This window comes from Zosterops lateralis, assembly GCF_965231275.1.
Source record: "Zosterops lateralis genome assembly, chromosome: 3".
Taxonomy (NCBI): Eukaryota; Metazoa; Chordata; class Aves; order Passeriformes; family Zosteropidae; genus Zosterops; species Zosterops lateralis.
This window is the reverse complement of record NC_139764.1, coordinates 7052615-7071798: the sequence shown is the minus strand read 5'-3', so window position 1 is coordinate 7071798 and position 19184 is coordinate 7052615. Positions and strand designations below refer to the sequence as shown.

The following is a 19184-nucleotide window of genomic DNA, read 5'->3' as shown; positions in this document are numbered from 1 at the left end:
TGCTACCTACAGCACTTGGCCCTTTTCTTCCCAAACTGATGACAGACCCTGCACAGACTTGGAAGAGGAGGAGATGTTTGAACTTGTTTAAGTGAAGATGATAAATGCAGTCTTAACTTCTCCTTCTTGTATGGGGATGTACATAAGGAAGACAAGCCATAAAGCTTTACAACAAAACCCTCTCTAAAATCCGAGAACGTTTTAGGACCAAAAAAGTAATCATTAATACTTCCCTTCCAACATATTCACAGCATAGGCATGTATGTGAGTGTTCATGGACAATACAGCAGGTCATTAAGATGACTGGAGCCAATTAGATCAAATTAAAACACAATAAGGACACGACTGCACTTACTTTCAAAATGGTCATAAAATATGTAATATGATCTTATTAAAAAAACCTTTGAAACACAGAAACCACTCAGAAGAAAAACACAAATATGTGGTAAGTGGTTTTGTTAACTATAAAGAAAACTCTTCCTAAAGGAATCTGGAAATGAAAAATCTCTCTCAAGAAAAAAGGGGGTTTAGACCTTTGTTTAGTATTAACCTGCTTTGCTTAATTTTCAAATTGTTTTTTAAGTTATCAGCAATGATAATGAATTAAAGGGATGGCAAAGAGCTGCTGCAGCTCAGTGCTGCTTCAGGAATTCCCCGAGTTTTCCCAGCTATATACTGCTTTCCCAGGAGGTGCCACGCAGTTTGGGCACATGGCTGACAATAATATGAGGCTACTCAACTAAGATAAGGAGTAGAAATACATCCCTCCTGGAAAACCATCCTAACCTTCATGAGTTTGTATGCTATTGATCATTGTGGCTGTACCTTTTTAACTGCAATTTCAACAAACTTCAGTCAATTATGAGAGAAGATCAAGGATCTTGACCAGCTGAGAGTTAGTAGCCAAGTCAGCCTTCTCTAAGCAATCTTATCTTGTCCACATAGTTCACTTTTACACCTTCCTTTCCAATTTCCAGACATATTTTTCAATTCCCAGACTTACCTTTTACCAGAAAAAATAGGGAGGTAGCAAACTGAGCAACCACCAGAACCATGCAGAGGAAAGCAACTCTTCAAAGCTCACATATCAGAAATTTAGAATAATTTGAAACAAAACTTCTGTGTTATTTTATAAACAAAGTAATAAAAATAAGTGAACAGATTTCTTTGTGGAATCCTGGAAATCTGAAAATATCCTGACATTTTATGCCCTGTTCTTCCAACTGGTCAGTTTAGTAGTCCAGTAGAGTTTTGGATTCCCATTTCTGTATAAATCAACCTCTTCATTACAACTCAGCAATTGATCTCCAAGAAAATGAGGAGAGATTTAAAAATCAGTACCATTACAGCCTTACTTTAAAATAACACCCTGCAAATATTCGTCTTTTAAAGATTGGAAATTATGTCTGTGTAACAGAAGCACACTTTTTAATCTCTACTTTTTAATCTCCACTTTTTAATCTGATTAAACAAATTTAAAAGCTGATTCCTCCTACTGTGTTTAATACTAGTACTTCTGCTAACTACTTATTTCACAGCAGGAACTGTCTCTGAGAGCACATTCACATTATTCCTCCAGGCTGATATCTAGGGCCAGAAGACTTGCTATATATGCTATTTACTCAGGGACAGTGCTCAAAGAACTAAAAATGTCAAGCAGACAGAAAAAAAACTATTCTAAATATTATAGATTTATTATGAACATAAACCATTGTATTAGAAACTGTCTAGTAAGGTGTCTCCACCACAAGTCCACCTTTCAGATTTACTGATAGTTGGTTCTAGCCCATATGAGAGGCTGTAAGGTTTTATTTTCCTAGGTTTAGGGGTTTTATTATCAGACATTTTTCAGAAAAAGAAAGAGATTATTACCAGACTTGGTAACAACAGAAAAGAAGTTAGTTTGGGGCTCCTTTCCTGCCTATGAGGGTACCACATACCTGTGCTGGTTTGCAGTTGTTTTTTAGGCCTGTTAAATACCAGGCAGAATGGGACTTTATTTTCTAATGTGTCCTGACAGAGGTTTGGTTTTTTTTTTTTTACAGTGAACCTCTGCAAGCAGAAGACAACAATCCACAAAGCTGTTATGGACTCCTCGTTCCAGCCACAAACACAATTTACATCCAGACCATTTTCTGCCAGTAGAGCCAACTGAGACTATTAATCAAATGAGAAAGAAAACAAGCATTTGTAGGGTTTTAAACAGATCCTGTTCATCTGTTATTTAAAGCATGTCAGTATCAGAGTACTGCTCAATGTTTGAAGATCAGCTGTACAATATTTAGAATGAACTGTTCTTTACAAGGAACAACAATATGAAGTACATAAGTTAAATAATTGATGATCAATCTGGGACTGTTTTAAAGGAAACTATCTCAGAGCAAAAGGCAAAAAAAGCACTGCCTTTTTCAGCCCTCCAGAGCCCTGTGGAAACTTGGGTGCCTGCACAGGTGTTTGCTGAAAAAACAACAATAGATGACATCAACCAAATTATGTATTCAGCAAAGAACTTGGTTGGCATTTGGGGGGACTTTGTGTAGGCTTTTGCAGCACAGGAGGCAGATGGTGATTACACTGATTTCTGTAAAACTGTACTGAATGTTACATTAACGGGTAATTAGAAAACTCAATTTGACTTGCCTTCTATTTTCAAACACAATACTTTCTTGGCAGAAAAGTGTGTACATTTTGGAAAGTTCATAGAAAACAAGTCCAGGTCACAGACATGTTAATCTTGGTCTGTTCACATTGTTACAATAAAGAGCTGAGAAAAAGGATGAACTACTTTATGTTTTCTCTCCCTGAACATTTGCTGCTACTTGTGTATTTCATAAGCTGATTTCTGACTCAGCTGCATAAGAGCAAATCACAGAAAGCCAACCTATATCCTAAATCTTTGCATTTTTCAGTCAGATATTTATTCTTCAATTTTTCCACTGTGAAAAAGTTATTTGTCAGACCTATTCTTATTTAACTTAAGTAAATACAGCAAAATACTCAATCAAATTACAATAGATCATATAGGAGATGGCCACAGTGGTTTTTATTTACCAACTACTACCTTCCTAACAAAGAACACCTTCCCCTCAGTGCCAAACTTAATCCCAGCCTCCTCCAAGTCGTTTATAAAACAAAGCAATACGCTGCATGATCTTTGAAAAATAAGCCTTTTTTAATATGGAGCCCTTGCTGAAGCCCAAGTCCTGCATCATGCAGCACACACAGGCTGCTGCTGTCCCAGAGCAGCTTTGCTGAATTCAGAAAACTGTTTCCAAACAAAGCACTTCAGGATCAAGAGCTTGAAATAGGAAAATCCCAGGGGCAGGAAATAAATCTGTAACATTTTAGAATTCTGTTAAACAACAACAACAACAAAAAAAAAATCACCCACCCCCAAACCTACAATTTATCATGCTAAGGAATGAATTTTACATTTACTATAATTGCTTGTCCAACTACAGTCACAAGAAGAACAGAGACAACAGTGTAAATAGTTCACTACTCAAAAAAAGTGTTAATTGATTAATGTAGTTGGTCTTCTATACACAAATAGATCAATTAAAAGCTAACTGCTTGTGAAAGTTGGAAATGTGCTGGCACACAACCTTGCCTCAGAGCAGACCTGGACCTCCTGCCACAGAGCTGCTTTCCTCACCAAAGTCAAATGCAAAATAGTTCTTACAATTAAAGACAGTTCTCACTGTCTTACTTTTAAGACAAAGTAAGAGAGTGACAAAAGATATCCAGTAGCTTTATAGCTGTCTAAAATATGAAAATAGTTTTGACTGCCTGATCACTTTCAGGTGAATGGTTTAGATGGGACAATAATTTAATGACCCCACAATGTAAAGCTTGTAAAGGCAAAAGTAAAAGAAAACAGTTGGTGAGAACACAAATATATTTTAAGGGAAAAAAAAAAAAAAAAACAAACTAAGAAACCAAGGGGTTTTAATTCTTAGCCTCTGCATGTAAATTATGTTTGTCTCCCTATGCCTGTTGCTGTTATAGGTATACTTTCCCCTCCTCATGTTGATGCACAATCAAATATAAACAGACATGGCTGTGATGCAATTTCAATTCCTAAGAATACTGATTAAGAAGAAAATTGGCTTTTCCCCATGCCTGTTATAGGTTTTATTTCCAACTTCAGGTGATCAAGGGTTCTCTCATTGTTTTGGTTACTATTCCTACACGAAGAACTAAGATTTTCCTATACCCTTCAAACAGGATCCCATTTTTCAAACCTAACTTAAGCAACCCCTGGAACTGCTTCAAAATTTAAAGGGAGGTCACACCTCAGACACGACCTTTCCTCTTTCTAACACACATCAGTTGCCTTGATACTTTGTATTTCATTTCTATCACTAAAATACATGGGAGGAATTATGCACCTACAGATGAGCAGCTTTTCTGTCCCTCCAGAGATACATTTTGGCTGAAGGGGAAGAGTTAAACATCAAATATCCCCAGCACAGTAAATTATGATGTGTCACCCCACAATCCCATCTATCCCTTTTATGGGAATCTGGTGAAGTTCTGGGCCATATAGAAGCCATCCTAACTACCACACTGAATCTTCCTCAACAGTTTCCCTGACCTCTAGTCAAATCAGCCTTTCATAAATGACCATAACAACATGGCAAAACTACATATAAAATATAGCAAAGTTTTCCTGCACATAGAAATTACCACTGTCAAGGAAGTAATTGGAAGCGCTTATCATCATGAGAGCAAAAAAAATTTTGGGAAAACAATTTTCATATCTACCTAAGACATTAAGGGCTACAGGAGCCTAGAGAGATACTTGCTACTGCAACCAGCATTTCATTTTACATGATAGTTAAAAGAGATCTACATATTTTTGAATGAGCCATGTTCCTGCTGCAGCCTGAATATCCCAAAAAAAAAAGAAAGAAAGAAAATAACAGAGCTTGAATTCTAGTTAGATGGAGTTTGCAATACCTTCTTGATATTTGTATCTTCACGTTTTAATATAGTATTCTGTGAGATCCTGATTTGCAAAGATTTCCTACTTTATATTCTCACAAAATAGACTGGCCAACCAACGTGCTGTCAACATGTTGATGTTTTCCAAGACGAGCTCAACATCTACAAACACAGTCAAATAACCATCTTCCTATTGGAAATAGGAGAAAAAAAATTGACAATTCCACCTTCAAAGTGCAAAAATACCACGGCACTGAGCTAAACTCTCAAAAGCTAAAGTGTGACAGATGCCTTTACAGTAATTGCCAATCAGACACCACATAGCAGCTGAAAACACAATATATCACTTCGATCTCCTGGGCCCTCAAAGTATTCACAATCAAGCAATCTGCATGAAGACCATCAAATATGCAACATTTCCAAAAACTGTCTCCACGGAAGTTAAATATGATAATGTATATTTTGTTCATATTTCATAAAGCATTTCCAATCCTTTATTATGCATATGAAAGGATAGGTTTTAGCTTGCAAAAAAAAAATAAACATGAAAGATGCTTTATATTTTAGAGACATGCAAGTTTCCACCGGATAACACAGGTGAAACAATCCTTTAGAAATGCCTGAATTGCTTTGAGGGGAAAGACATTATTACAGAACATGCTTAATTAAGTCCCACTGCTAATTTGGTAAAATGAATACCCTGTTGAATTAGACTACAGGGAAATGAACCGTGCACACCAGCAACGCAGGCTGGAAACAAAGAAAGGCTGAGGAAAGGCTGGACTCACATTTTGCAGGCAGGTCGTATCCACAGGTGATTTTGGCCTGCCCCGTCTCGCAGCCACTCAGGTTGCGACACTCGGCCACCAAGCAGGGGCCAGCAGCTCGGTGTATGCAGCCATCCACTGCAAAACAAACACACAAACAGGGAATTAATAATAAAAGCCACTTTTCTCGTGTTGCCTTTGATGCCTCAGGAAAGGCTGACCTGGAGCAGAGAGTAGACAGAGCTAAGAGAATAAAGTAGGTGTTTATTAAAAGGGCTTTAGGGTGCACCTTTAGGGCAGGACAAGAGCCTGACCAGGGCTACACTCAAGGTGGATTAAAATGGTCACCAAAAAAATGGATGATCAGTCAGGAGGTGTCACGCTTTTATAAGTTTTGGTCCATTTGCATATTGGGGTTTAATTGTCCAATCATAGCCTCAGGTCATGAGGTCTCATCCTTCTTGTTTTGTATCTTTTGTCCACCTTGGTTGGTGCTTTTGGGCCTGAAAACTTGTAACTGTTCTCCTTGGTCTCCAAGCAGGAAAAGGATTTGTTTTGTCTCCCCACTCTGTGAAGAGAGCTTGCTAACACTTAATATGACGCTCAGAACTGCACCCCTAGGCAGCACAGAGTCTGAAAAACATGAAAGCTAAAACTTCAGGCATCACCTTCACTCACAATCATAAACCTTTACTGTCCATTTTTATACCCACAGCCCAGACCAACTGATCTCTAAGTTGGTATCTAAATATATACAATTCATTCTTCTGACAGAATTTGTCGTCCCTGAACTTCTTGCCTTCAAGTGTTTGAGTCTTTGCAGCAGCTTTCTCACGCTGCTTCATGTAAACAATATTGTATTATTAGAATTTATCTGTATGTTTTGCATTCTTGTTCTCTGAGAGAGAACTTGACTGATGGTCATATTGACCAATGGAGTCAGGAGGTTGTAACCTCCTTGGGCCAATCTTGGCCCTCTGTACAAAATGTATATAAGCCTATTGGAGTCAGATAATGGAGAGCTTTCCATGATTCACCAAGCTGCTGCCTGCTGTCCTCTGTGAGGCTCCACTCCCACGTCACAACGTGTTGCCCCTCTAAAGGGCAGGGGTAACAAGAATTAGTCAATGAGTTTTGTAAAAATATAACGTTTAGCCAACTTCTGCTAACTGAAAAGCAAGCATCTAGAAAATGTAAAGTAGAATAAAAGTTTCAGTATTAGAAAAGGATCTTACTGAAGGCTCTAAGAAAGTCTCACTACGAATTATGAAAACAAATGTGATCCCCATCTAAATGCAAAACTCACTTTTACAACATACCTCTGATACTTCTACAACTGTGCAGGTCATTTAATGACCCCATACTACTATTGCCTTATAGAAAAATTCCAAGAAATAATGCTTATTGATTTGAATTATAAAAAATACCTACTTTTGAGCTTTTTTTTAATTTTTACAATTTAAAAAATTTTGCATTATTCATGCAATATTTTGGAGTTAATTAAAAAGTAATTACTAAAGGATGCAATTGCACCTAAGTATGCAAGAAAATTAGTAGAGTGCATAGATCTTATTACCCTCAGGAGCCAGCAAAAGAATAAAACAAGGCTGCTGGCACAGCAATTCTGCCCTCTCAACATGTAATCCAAGAAATCATTTACTGTAATTACAGAAAAAAAAATTTGAGAAAAAGGATAGAAAATAATACAGGAAGTAGTATATGCATGAACATGTTAACTAGAGTAAAGCCTCAATTCAGCAGCAGCTATGGCGTTCAACTAGAAGAAATAATCTCCACATAAACTACAACATCAACTCAAAAGGTACAATAAGCTCAAGTAAAAAGGCTAAACAAATACTTATGGAGAGAAGAAAGGCAGAGTCTCTATCATCATCATTTAAGACTTATTTCAGATTTTATTTCAGATTCAACTAGTTCAAACTGAGAGCTGTGCCCTGCAGCACGTTTGAAGCAATTAAACCAGAACAGGTTTGGAAAGCCAAGGGGGGATGGGTTTTCAAGAAATTCCCATCCTGGTCCCTGCAGGAGCTGTGTCGCTTTCTACAGGCTCAGATTTGGGCAACCCATGGCACTCAGTGATCCCACTGACCAGGCAGACCCCACTGCTCCCTCACCCCAAGAGGGTTCTGGAAATCACAGTGGAAACAATGGCAGTCCTCTCTGCCTTAAGGCCATAACTGCTTTTATCAGGTGTTGAGTATCTCCTGAAGTCAGGCATCCCCAAGTGGGTAGGCAGATGACATCTTCCAAAGGATGAAACTGTCTTCTGCTAAGTGTTAAAAGCCTGATGGTCCTTTCTGAGCTGTTCTATACCCTAGTTCATATTCAGGTGACACAGAAATATTGGATAAGCAGTTCCTTGCAACACTCCCTGCCCATCCTGGACGCATCGTCACTGATTTTCAAAATTTTTTTCTGTAGTACTTTATATTAGAAAAACAATACTACAGAATCATGTGATACTGTACTTCCAATGAAATTGTCTAAAATTTTTTATTGAAAAGACCATGGACGTCAAGCCACCAGGTGTAAACACACTGCACATTCTCTGTGCCAAGACATCAAAGCTTCTTATTCTACCTCAGCTGAACTTTTGTCTTTAACTTTCCCAAAATCTCTGCTCAACAGACTCCAAGATGCTAATGCAAGAGTAATATTCTGTAACATTGAGGGGAAGAAAGAACATTTTAAATCTATCCCTGTGTTCATAATACCCAATTTAATTGTTTTAACCTAATCACTAAATGCCTTTCCAAACCGAGCAGGATAAGTAAACCAGCACGGGTTAAAACCCCAAGTGTATTTTTATAAGCAGCACCACCATGATCTTTACCAACCTTAGTACTTCCTGAGACACCAACATAAAAACAGCACAGATGTTTTCATGGACTAGCACTTTCTCCATGATGCTTTACACAGGAAGAAGTCCTTAGGAATAGTGGACAAGGACTCAAGTCCATGCAAGGATTTGCTTGGTGGCTGATGAATCATTTCCAGCCCTGAGATCCTTCCTGTCCCCACCAGCTCAGCATTCTTCTTTGAGCAGTGTCTGTGCAAGGCTTAGCTACTCTCTCAACTGCATAAACTCACTCTCAACTGCTCAGACAACTATTTTCTACACTGCACAAACCAACCTCTTGTTCCTCAGACTCCATTCACTTCAGCACAAGTCCACAGAGCACAGCCAAACAACCGGACTTGCAGAAGGAAAGCATCGCCTTTGCCAGCAAAGGGGAAGCACAGGTTTGCCATTTCATAGTTGAATCTGAACCTGTGATGGATTAAAACACCCAATATCAGCATTCCCACATGTCCATTCATGTGATCACACAGGAGGTCCCGGCTGCCCTCTGTAACCCCTCTGATGTTGGGAGGCTGCCCTCAACACCACTACAGCTATGATAAAGATGGCATTTCAGTAGTTTCCTGGAGCTGATTCCACACCCCTGTGTCCAGCCTTTATAAGCAAAGACGCTCCAGAAGGATGAAAGAATAATTGAAAAAAAAATTGAATGCTTAACAGAGAAAAATCAATTCTATCACAACCAATTCTGACATATGACAAGGAAAATGGAAGACATCTGCCAGAAGGGAACAAGTAGACATGCATACTTCCCTTATAAAGGTGGCACAAGAGAAGATGATTGAATGCTCCAGACAGACTTAGATGGAAAAGCAGAAATTAGCATTTGATATACTTCAGTGACTGATGACACAGAAAAATGAAAGGGGAGGGCAGGAAGGGGGAGAACACCACCAACAAAATCAAAACTCAAAAACCAAACCACCCAAAACTTTCATAATTACCTCTTCTTCCTACCATACTTTATTAAATGCATGAAAAGATATGGCCTCTGGTCTATGCATGCATTTTTTATTTCATAACTCAATAACCCATGCTAGAAATATTCTGTGTTTCCAATAATATATACACTTCAGAACTTAAGTTTGATAATGCTTACAATATACCCCAAGCAATTAAATAGATGGCCAAATATGAGCACTCTGCATAACACAAAGTAAAATAATTGCAAAGGTAGAGTAGATTAACAAATCTAAATATGATTCTTCAGCCTCTGCTAAAACATGTCTTAGATGCATTAATTAAGGAAAAAAAAATCATGGAACAGGCATGTACAAAATATTACCATGAGATACTCTGTTTTCTGGAAGTGTGCACCAGCTAGTAATGTCAGCGTACAGAGAGGCAAGCATTACTAACAGGGAAACTTAATGGAAATTACAGATAATGACAACAACCTCAGGAGGGAAAAATGATAGTCAAAGGCATTTTGTTATTCTGTAGTAACGAGGAAGAAATTTACATTATTATAATGGCATGCTGCCAAATTAATAAGAAAATGAAGAGCCCTTGATATATTGGTTTCAGATATTTCATCTGTATTTTCAATTTTCACTATGCTAAATAGATGCTCATCTGCATTATTCCAAACAGATCTGGAAAACGTTTTGACCACATCCCACTGTTCACTCTGCAACTGGCTGAAAAACCCAGTCAAATCTGATTTGGCATCTCATGACAGTGACAAGGAATTGTGCTTTATCACATTAAAAATGTGATTTCCCTTTGAAGCCCTCACTCTGCTTTACAGTGTGCCTTTTTTTCTACAGGCTGCCTTCCTGTTCAGGTTTATGGCAATCACAGAGATATACTTTGGGTCATTTTCATACGCAATTAACCTGCCATTTAAGAGCTAGGGGAAATATGGGGGAAAACCCCAAAGCTGTCAATTACAACTGAAAAAATCCCATCTTCAATCTGCACGCTGATCGAGAGGGCTTCTAACTATCATTATTTGTACTGTGTTTCTTAAAGCAAGTCTCAGGCTGAGAAACCAAGCTACTTTGAAGGGGTTTTGAGAGCACTGAGTCCTGCCTAGGGCCACCAGAGAGGCAGCAAACACCCACGGGGTGGTGGAAGAACAACACCCTGTTCTCTTCGGCACCCCACAATCTCAGGTTCCACAAATGCTCTGAAATAGCACAAAACACTTTGGCTTTTGAATGACTGAAAGACTTCATGAAAGTTGAGCTTTTGAAAAGCGATGCTGTTAACCAGTGCCTTCATGTGTGGAGAGCACAGAAAATCCAGGTTTCTGTATTTATTGTTTCACCATGCTTGGGCAGACAAGCACATGGAAGGGGCTTCTCAATTTAGAAGACCTACAAACATGAGCTGTATTCTGAGGGCTGAAAAATGTCTCAAGAAACTTCAGATTCAATTCATCTTTGTAGTTCAAGTTGTTCATGCTTGTGTAAAGCTATTAAAAGTAGTACTGTAATTTTTTTTTCCATGAAAAAGAATAACTATTTCATTGCATGCTTCCATAAGTTTCAGGAGCCACTAGGGACAGCACTTTGTTCTCCCAACAATTCACCAGAAGCCATTAATGAAGAAAAACTATTTTCAAAGCTATTGCAGTCAATGGCATTGGTTGCACAAAGAAGTCAGCTGAAAATAATTGCTCAAAATACACGAACAAAGTCAGGGTTTTATCAAAATAAAAATCCTATGCAAAGGACAGCATATTAATAACAACATGTTAAACAAAAATACATCATCTTCGACACCATCCTTCTCCCTGTACACTGAAGGATGCTGAAAGGTGAAATCCTCTCTTAACCAATTCATTGTAAAACAATTGCATTTGTGCTCCAGAATTAAAGAGTTAAAGTTATATAGTAAAAGAACCTAGTTAATTTACTGGTATACAATATAGAACAAACCTATTTCTTAGAGAAAAATCTCTTAAAATTGCTAATGAAGCAAAAGCACGGGAAACACAGAATTAAGGGTATCATGGGATGCTGCTTAAAAAAAATAACCTCAGCAAAACTAGCCTTGCAGTGCAGATGGTAATAAAAAAAGGGTAAGGTAATCTAACACCACAGCAAAAATTACAAACTCCTCCAGGAATAATAAGGCCCAAATTTCTTTTGTGACCTTGTGTGCAAGGCTGAATAAAGCGAAGCTATGATGTAAACAACATATGCAGATTTATTGTGTTACATTTCAAGAATCTACAGTCTTTTTTCCAAAGTAATTCCTGTTCTCTGGTGCTCTTCCAGATTTTCATTTCTTGTTTTCAGTAGGAAATTCATGAGGCTTGCTTATTTAAGAAAGTCACCTGTGCTTGATACATCTCTGAAGTGGTACTGCTCTTCCACGTGGCAAATGCCACGAGTGCATAAAAACAGGAGAATGTCATTGCATTCAATGCAATGACATTATTAACTAATTATTAATATTAATAAAAAATTAGATGACAAGAGGAAACTGCTTTGTGCACTGCAGAATCTCTGCTACAGAATCTCTCCCCCATTCTTGTGGACCGTCCAAAAATGCCCATTTCAAGGATGTGTGTGACAACCAGAAGGAAAACAAACAAACAAAAAGACAAAACACACCACTCTCCAAAAAAACACCACCAAACCCTCATGAAACAATCAAAGAACCAAGTCAACAAAACCCAGCCTCATTCTGCTGAAATGGTGAAGTACCTCTGAAAAGTTCAGATTGGAATTAACCACTGCCAAAGTTGCAACTGCACCTCTGAGACCAATGTCAAGGGGAAATAAATCCTGCCCATCAAGAGACAACAGGTGCTAGTCTAATGAACAAAGGTGGGGATCTGAAAAAGATTCTACCACAGATGCCAGTCCACTGCTAGGAACAGCAGCTTTTATTACTGAGATAGCCTCTGTCATTGGGAAGCTTAATGAACTGAAGATTTTTAATCAATGCACTGGTTTATAGGCCTTCAACATGAATAATTTTAAAAACACAGCAAATATACAGTATTTCCTGGTCAAAATCTCAGCGTTTAAAAGCATGATCTTAAGCTTTATGCTTAAAATTCTCCTTTTCAAACACAAAAAGCACAGAGACACCATTTATTTTGACACGGCTAGTTCCCTGAATTAGGTTCTCATTTCATCACCATCTACACTCACATTACTTAAATGTTCTTATTTTCAGAAACTCTTAGTGCGTACACCTTATTTAAGACCAAAATGAGACCTGCAAGTCTTGATGCTTAAACTACTGATTACCTAATGGGTCAACCCACATCCTCTGTACAGTGCCTTCTTTTCTTGAAAATCAACATCCTGAAGCTGCTCAAGGGCCCTTCCATCAGCTACAATTATAATTGGGGATCCTCCCAGCTCCAACCAATCATGCTGCAGAGCAAGTTTAATGAAAAGTAATAATGAGACATAAACCATTATTCCACTATACGCTGCAAAGAACAGAACTTCTTGTAACGATGGCAGGTGTAAACCTTGTTGTACAGTCAGTCATGGGAAAGTTGCATTTTAGAGTATTGTTGAGCTGAAATCCCATAAATTTAGCATTACAAACCACCAGTAATTGCCTGCCGTGGTGAAAAGTACCGGGAATTAAATTTTAAAGCCCGTTGGTTGTTTTAGAGAAGGTTGTCTTTATCTGGATGCAGTTCACAGTCAAGCATAACAAAAGCAGCTGAAACATCCAACATAATCAATGTCCTTGCCCTAAAAAGGCAAAAAGCCCGTATGGATAAATAAATCAACAACAACTCAGAACAGAGATCACTTACCCACGAATCTGTTACATTTTAAGTGTCCTACATTTACTGCACACAGACAATTATTCCTACTTTGACAAAACACCAACCAACAGGAAACCCACAAATTTTGGCAGATTTTTTTTTTATTTTAGCTAAATAACTCAGGATACCAGAAACTCACATTAAAAAATAAACAAAAAGCCAAGTCAAACTTGTCCTGTCAAGGCAAATTCCTTTCATAAACAACTAAACAATGAAGAAAGTGTTGGTTTTATCTCACACTCATGACATCTTTCTTAGTCTTTGAGTGCTCTACTTTGATTTTGTAGGATGAGAGCTATAATGTCAATAGGATTCACACTTTTGTCAGCCCACTCAAGCAGCATAAGGGCTCAGAGAAACACAGGGCTGATAAACCTGCCTGAATGTCACACTTTTGGCAAGAAAAAACCAGTAGGAATGGCTCCAATAGTGCTTTTCCAGTTTTTCCCAGTCCAAACTGCTGACATTAAGGCATGTGTGAAGGAGCCATCCACTTCCTTTTAATTGTGTTAGTGTTGAGACACCTGACATGCCACACTCTTTTCCAGATGGAAAGGAGACAGCTAAGCCCTAAATACCTCCCGGCACTGAGCACAAAAACTGCTTGTTGTTGTTTACCCAGGAGGGAAGCGGCATGTCTGGAGAAATTCAGGGACTTGGTGCTTGCTTTAATAAACCAAGCTCAGCTCACACTCCTCCCCAGCTTACTTCCCCATCTTCCCAAAACAACTATTAAGGAGTTGCAAGATGTTAGGTGGTATCACCCTGCAGAAATGGGTCTGGCCACTCCAAAATCCTTTCCTCAGCCTCTTGGGCAGCCACAGAACTTTGTTTGCACAGACTGGAAAGACGGCAAAGGTTTATCTACCTTTCATTTGTCCTGGATTTTCATCCATGTTCCTGTGCTGATATTACAAGACTGTCATTCTTTAGTAAATATCCATATTGTTGACTTCAAAATTTCCCTGAAACCCTCTTTGCCACAATGGCTATTGAAGACATCAGGCTGCTGCCATCACATTCTGTCTTGTGGAGTTGAACTGTGGATTCACTTTTTCCTCCTGTACTGTTCACACACGTTAAGTTAAACTCCGAAAAAGGCTAAAGGAACAAGTATCTGATAATAAGATAAAAGGCATGTCTTATAAAGCAATGAAAATCAGATTTTATTTTTAAAAAGCTATGATGTTCTGATGTTGCAATAAAGAACACAGAAATGGACAAACTGGTATGATTCTCTGTCCATCTGTCTCAGCAACCCATGGCACTTGATGGCCAAAGAAAATGCTTAAAAGAAAAGGGCAAGATCAGAGAAAGAAACGACCAGGGCTTCCACAGCACTGGAAAATCACAAATGTGGGAAAGATGTCTTTTCTGTATGATTATGGCCTTGCTTTTTATCTTGTGGTTTTGGTATTTTCTGCTTTGGTTTGGGGTGTTTTTTTGAGCATTTTCTAAGCGTCTCAGCCTCAGATATCCTTTTGAATTTGTATCTTCCAATTTTATGCAGTCTTCTGTGTAATGCAGACAAGGAAATTAATACAGATGATTCTGAGTAAAGGCATATTGCTAACCTAGAAAACAGAATGCAAATATAAAAACTTTCTATAATCCTCCAGGAAGTTTTTTGTTTGGGGGCTTTCTTCCCCTCATTTACAACACATACAGACAAGTGCTTCTATCTCTGCTGTTTGATGTCTATTTTTCTTCAGATTTTTGGTAATACACATTTTTGTTCTCTGTTTCAGCATTTTAGAGCTCGGCACAGGAGACTGCAATGGTGTGCTCCATTACTTACAAACGTTTCAAAAATACCAAGTGCACAGGCTGGTCAAAGCAGATGAATTGTATTAAGCCAGAATAGGTATTTGCATATTTGGAGTACAGTTATTAAGCAGTCATCGTGCAGTGATTATACAAATTTATTCACTACCATCAGCTAGCAGTTGACAGGCACAGGTCAAGGATTTAGACAGAGCAGGCTATCAAGTAATAATTGTAAAATGACTGTGTAAAAGGAAGCCTTATAACAGTGATGCATCCTCACAGCCCAAAAGGCTTTTGGCATGTCATTCCAGAGAATTTTAAAACTACAGTGAATATTAAAAAAAAAAAAATAAAATACAATGTTAACCACTCTTTCCCCACAAAAATGCAAGGAGAGGTGATATAAGCCCTTCTCAGCAGAGAACGTGGAAAGAAGACATTCTCACATAGGTCTTTGCAGATTTGAAGCCTGAGGGCTTCCATAAGGAAATATGACTTCTAATTAAATATAACTAATCCAGACATGGGAGAAAGTGATTTTTCTCTTCAGCCACAGGGTGCACCAAGCACCAGAACACTATACATCACTGCTGGAATGAAAGAATCCATTAAAGCTCCTGAGAAAGCCTGGGCAAAGACACTGAGCCAGAGCCAGACAAAGGAGGTACATGGTGCAAGGTGAATAGCTCCACTGCTGAAACCTTTCACAAGAAATGTGGGCAGATCTGGCAAGAAAAAGCTTTCATGACTTACACCTTCAAATATTAAGACCTAGACAATTTTTGTAGACAACTTGATTGTTTGTTTTTAAGAGCCATCTCTTCCCTTCCCCTCTAACCCACACAGGTTTAGTTTGGCCATGCAGCAGCCCAGAACCTTCCTGGAGGTTTCGATGATGCACCAGCAGCTGGGAGAGAGGGTGAGGAAAGTACAAGAGGAAAGGTCACTTACAGAAGCAAATTCAGTGCTGGGCATACTTCAAAAGGGACTTTAAAAAAAAAAAAAAAAAAAACAAAAAAAAAAAAAAAAAAAACAACAACACAAGGTTCATAGGAATTCTGAATTAGGGCAGCAGCTGGAATGTACAAAGGAGGAAAACTGAGCATCAACAAAGGAGATACTCTGGTTTGCAGCAAGGCTTTACAGGCTCTAGGAAAACTCCAAGTTATTTACTGAGGAGCAGCTGGTTTTCTTATTTCCAGGATCACTTTCACTTGTGCTAATTTACTTTTATTGTGAACTACTGAAGGGAGAAAACTTGGTTGAGATACTTCTCAGTCTGCAATCACAGAAACATCCTCTTAATTTGGAGTGTTGTTTCAAACCAGATTAATTAACAGCATTAATTATACAAAAATTGCCTTGCAATAGGTAAATCCAATTGAACACATTACAATGTATTCTAATGGAATAAATACAAGGGAAGAAAAAGGTAAACACTAGATTAACCAGAAAATGATGTATGAACAAGGTTCTTTCAGACAGCCTTTTAACACGAGCCTGACAAGTAATTACCCATAAAAACAAATATTCTCAAATATTCTTTCCTTTTGTTGAGATCATGTGACAAATGATATGTGCAACAACAATCAAGAAAAAGATAACTTACAAGGCCTAGGACACAATCAACATTTAGCAATGCTGAAATATCAACTTGTTCAGCCACATGCAAAAGTATCACATACACTAAATACAACTTCCCCTATAAAGGCAGTATTGTATCCTGATACAGACTCACATTGCAAATCAAATGCACAAGAGAAACTATTTACTACCACTAACATGTCAGATTGCATTGCAGAAACTGAAAAATCTATTTAAAAATATTAGATCTATAGCTCAACCTATAAAAAAACCACAACCTTCACACATAATTAACTGTATCTGCAGCATTGGGGAAGCTGCCATCATCAGGCCATGCCTTCCTTTTCCACTGCTAGACAGATTGTGTCTGACAGCAAAGTTCTGTGTCCAAGGTAAATGGAAGAGCCTTATACTACCTTAAGAGTGTCAGATATATTCAAAATTATCAAGTGGAAATTAGTGACAGAATAATAAATTAATAAAAAGGAAAGGAATAGAAACCCTTGAGTCTTTATGTATTTATTTAATGACAGAAATCAATGGCAAAGCTTGAGATAACATGCCTTCCACATTGCCCACTGTACTTGGGGGTTATGTGCAGTGCAATCACTTTGGACAGAAATAATCTAAAAAACCCAAGAAGGGCACAAAGCCCGATAACAGCAAGCAAGCTTGAGATTTAAATGGAAGACTGATTCCAAAAGTTGCACGGGGAGTTTCTCTGAGCTGCTCCCTGCCCAGTCCTCCACAGGGCCACACCACAATAGCTTGTTTAATGAAGTCCCACACAAGCTGTTTTAACCTACAAAAAAAGGTAAACCTGTAATTAATGAACTTATTACTTATCTGAGCTGGCTGCAACCTTCCCTATGCTCTATGAGTTGTGGGAAGGGAAATTAAAGTACTAAGCACAGCTTAAATTTACAATCTAATAGCTCTCAAGTAAGAAACAAGACATCCCACACAGATGGCTATATTTACTAGTTTGGCAATTCTGGTAATTCCCTCCCAAATAACTTTATGTTTGTCCTAAAACACCATTAAAGCACAGATAAGGAACAGAAGAACTAAAGAGCTGGTTAATCTGTGTAGCATCATTATGTATTATTTAGTTTAATATCTTCTTGTAGTAAATACCAAATCATTATGTGCCATTTTCTTCAAGAGAACATTGTAGTAAATTTGGTGTTGCAACAGAACCATTAAAGTATAATAGTGTACACAGAAAAATTCTACTGATTAGCAAACAAAAATATGTAATTATAGCCACAGTGTGGGACTCAGTTGGCTGGTGCTTTATTGCACACTGTTCTGTAAGACTACTTTGCTGCCAGAAATAATGAGGAAAATACTGAGTTGCTAGTTCCAGTTGTACGAGAGGGTTTTGTCTTGATTTTATTGACATTTATAAAGCGATCATCGCATGTAACAAACAAGTCACATTGCCAACGCTGTGAGCTGCAGTCTGCAGTGATTAACGAGTAAACAGCATCAGTCCCATGGCAACCTTCTACGGATATGGATCAATATTAACTGATTTTTTTTAAAGAGGTAATTCTGAACAACACTTTGGCCAAAGCCTCTCAAGTGCTCTGCAGTTTGAGCAATATTAACGAAATAATACAAGAGCACTGAGACGTGGCTTTAAAATAAAAAAGCAGCTCAACATTAGCCCATAAAAGCTGTAGTAAACACGTTCAAGTGTGCATTTTTCCAATATATAAAAATACAGTTTTAAAAGAAAATACATATAATCATGAGTGGAAAGACTGAACAATATATATCCTTTGATACTTAGTATTATACTCCAGATTTTATTTTCCAGCTTTCATTAAAGGGAGAAGAGGAAACGAGATACATTTGTAGCATTGTATAAAAAAAAAAAAAAAAAAAGATGGTGCCAGTTTAAAAAGCTTCCAGAGAAATTAAAGTCACAAACAGTTCATCAGTTTCTGAGAAGTTACACTGGAATGTTTACGTCAGAGGCATTAAACCATAGGTAGTTCATATCTAAACTGCAGCCTGGTATCATTAGAAAGGAACAACCTCTCTGATATCATGAAGTAGGAGGGTAGGTAACACTATCAAACACTGGATACCAAAGCTCCTGAGTCTCTATCTGTGATGAACCTGGGGAATAAATCCCTCTCCAAGTTTAGCCTCCTTTCTGGAAACATTAATAGCACAAAATCTTTACCCATTTTTAAAAAAAGAAGAAAAAAATCTTAATAGTTTGTCAGCGGTGTCAAAGGCAGAATAAAGTTTAACATAATTCTTAATATTAATCCACCCACTCAGAAAACATACTTTTAAAAAACAGCTTCACCTACTCACTTTCATAGTAGTCAAAGGCTTGCAAATAGCAAGTCGTAGGCTGGTTTATGAGAAGAGACCATGGTGAACTGGGCAAGGCATTGTGAACAGCCATCTATACAAAGGGGGATATTAAGACTCCTCTGCCTTTTTCTATTAAAATTTACCACTT

At 38.0% G+C, this 19184-nt stretch overlaps 1 protein-coding gene across 8 annotated transcripts in view; it reads right to left on the bottom strand.

The window, feature by feature from the left end:
* MACROD2 (mono-ADP ribosylhydrolase 2) overlaps positions 1-19184 on the bottom strand; it is an 866413-nt gene that overhangs the window by 601660 nt on the left and 245569 nt on the right. For 7 of the 8 annotated variants that reach the window (XM_083858373.1, XM_083858372.1, XM_083858370.1 and 4 more), the window contains exon 5: positions 5736-5852. The exons of the other annotated variant lie outside the window; for it this stretch is intronic. In XM_083858373.1, the coding sequence (XP_083714499.1) occupies positions 5736-5852 (117 nt within the window). The remainder of the gene's footprint in view (positions 1-5735; positions 5853-19184) is intronic. 8 annotated transcript variants of the gene reach the window in all.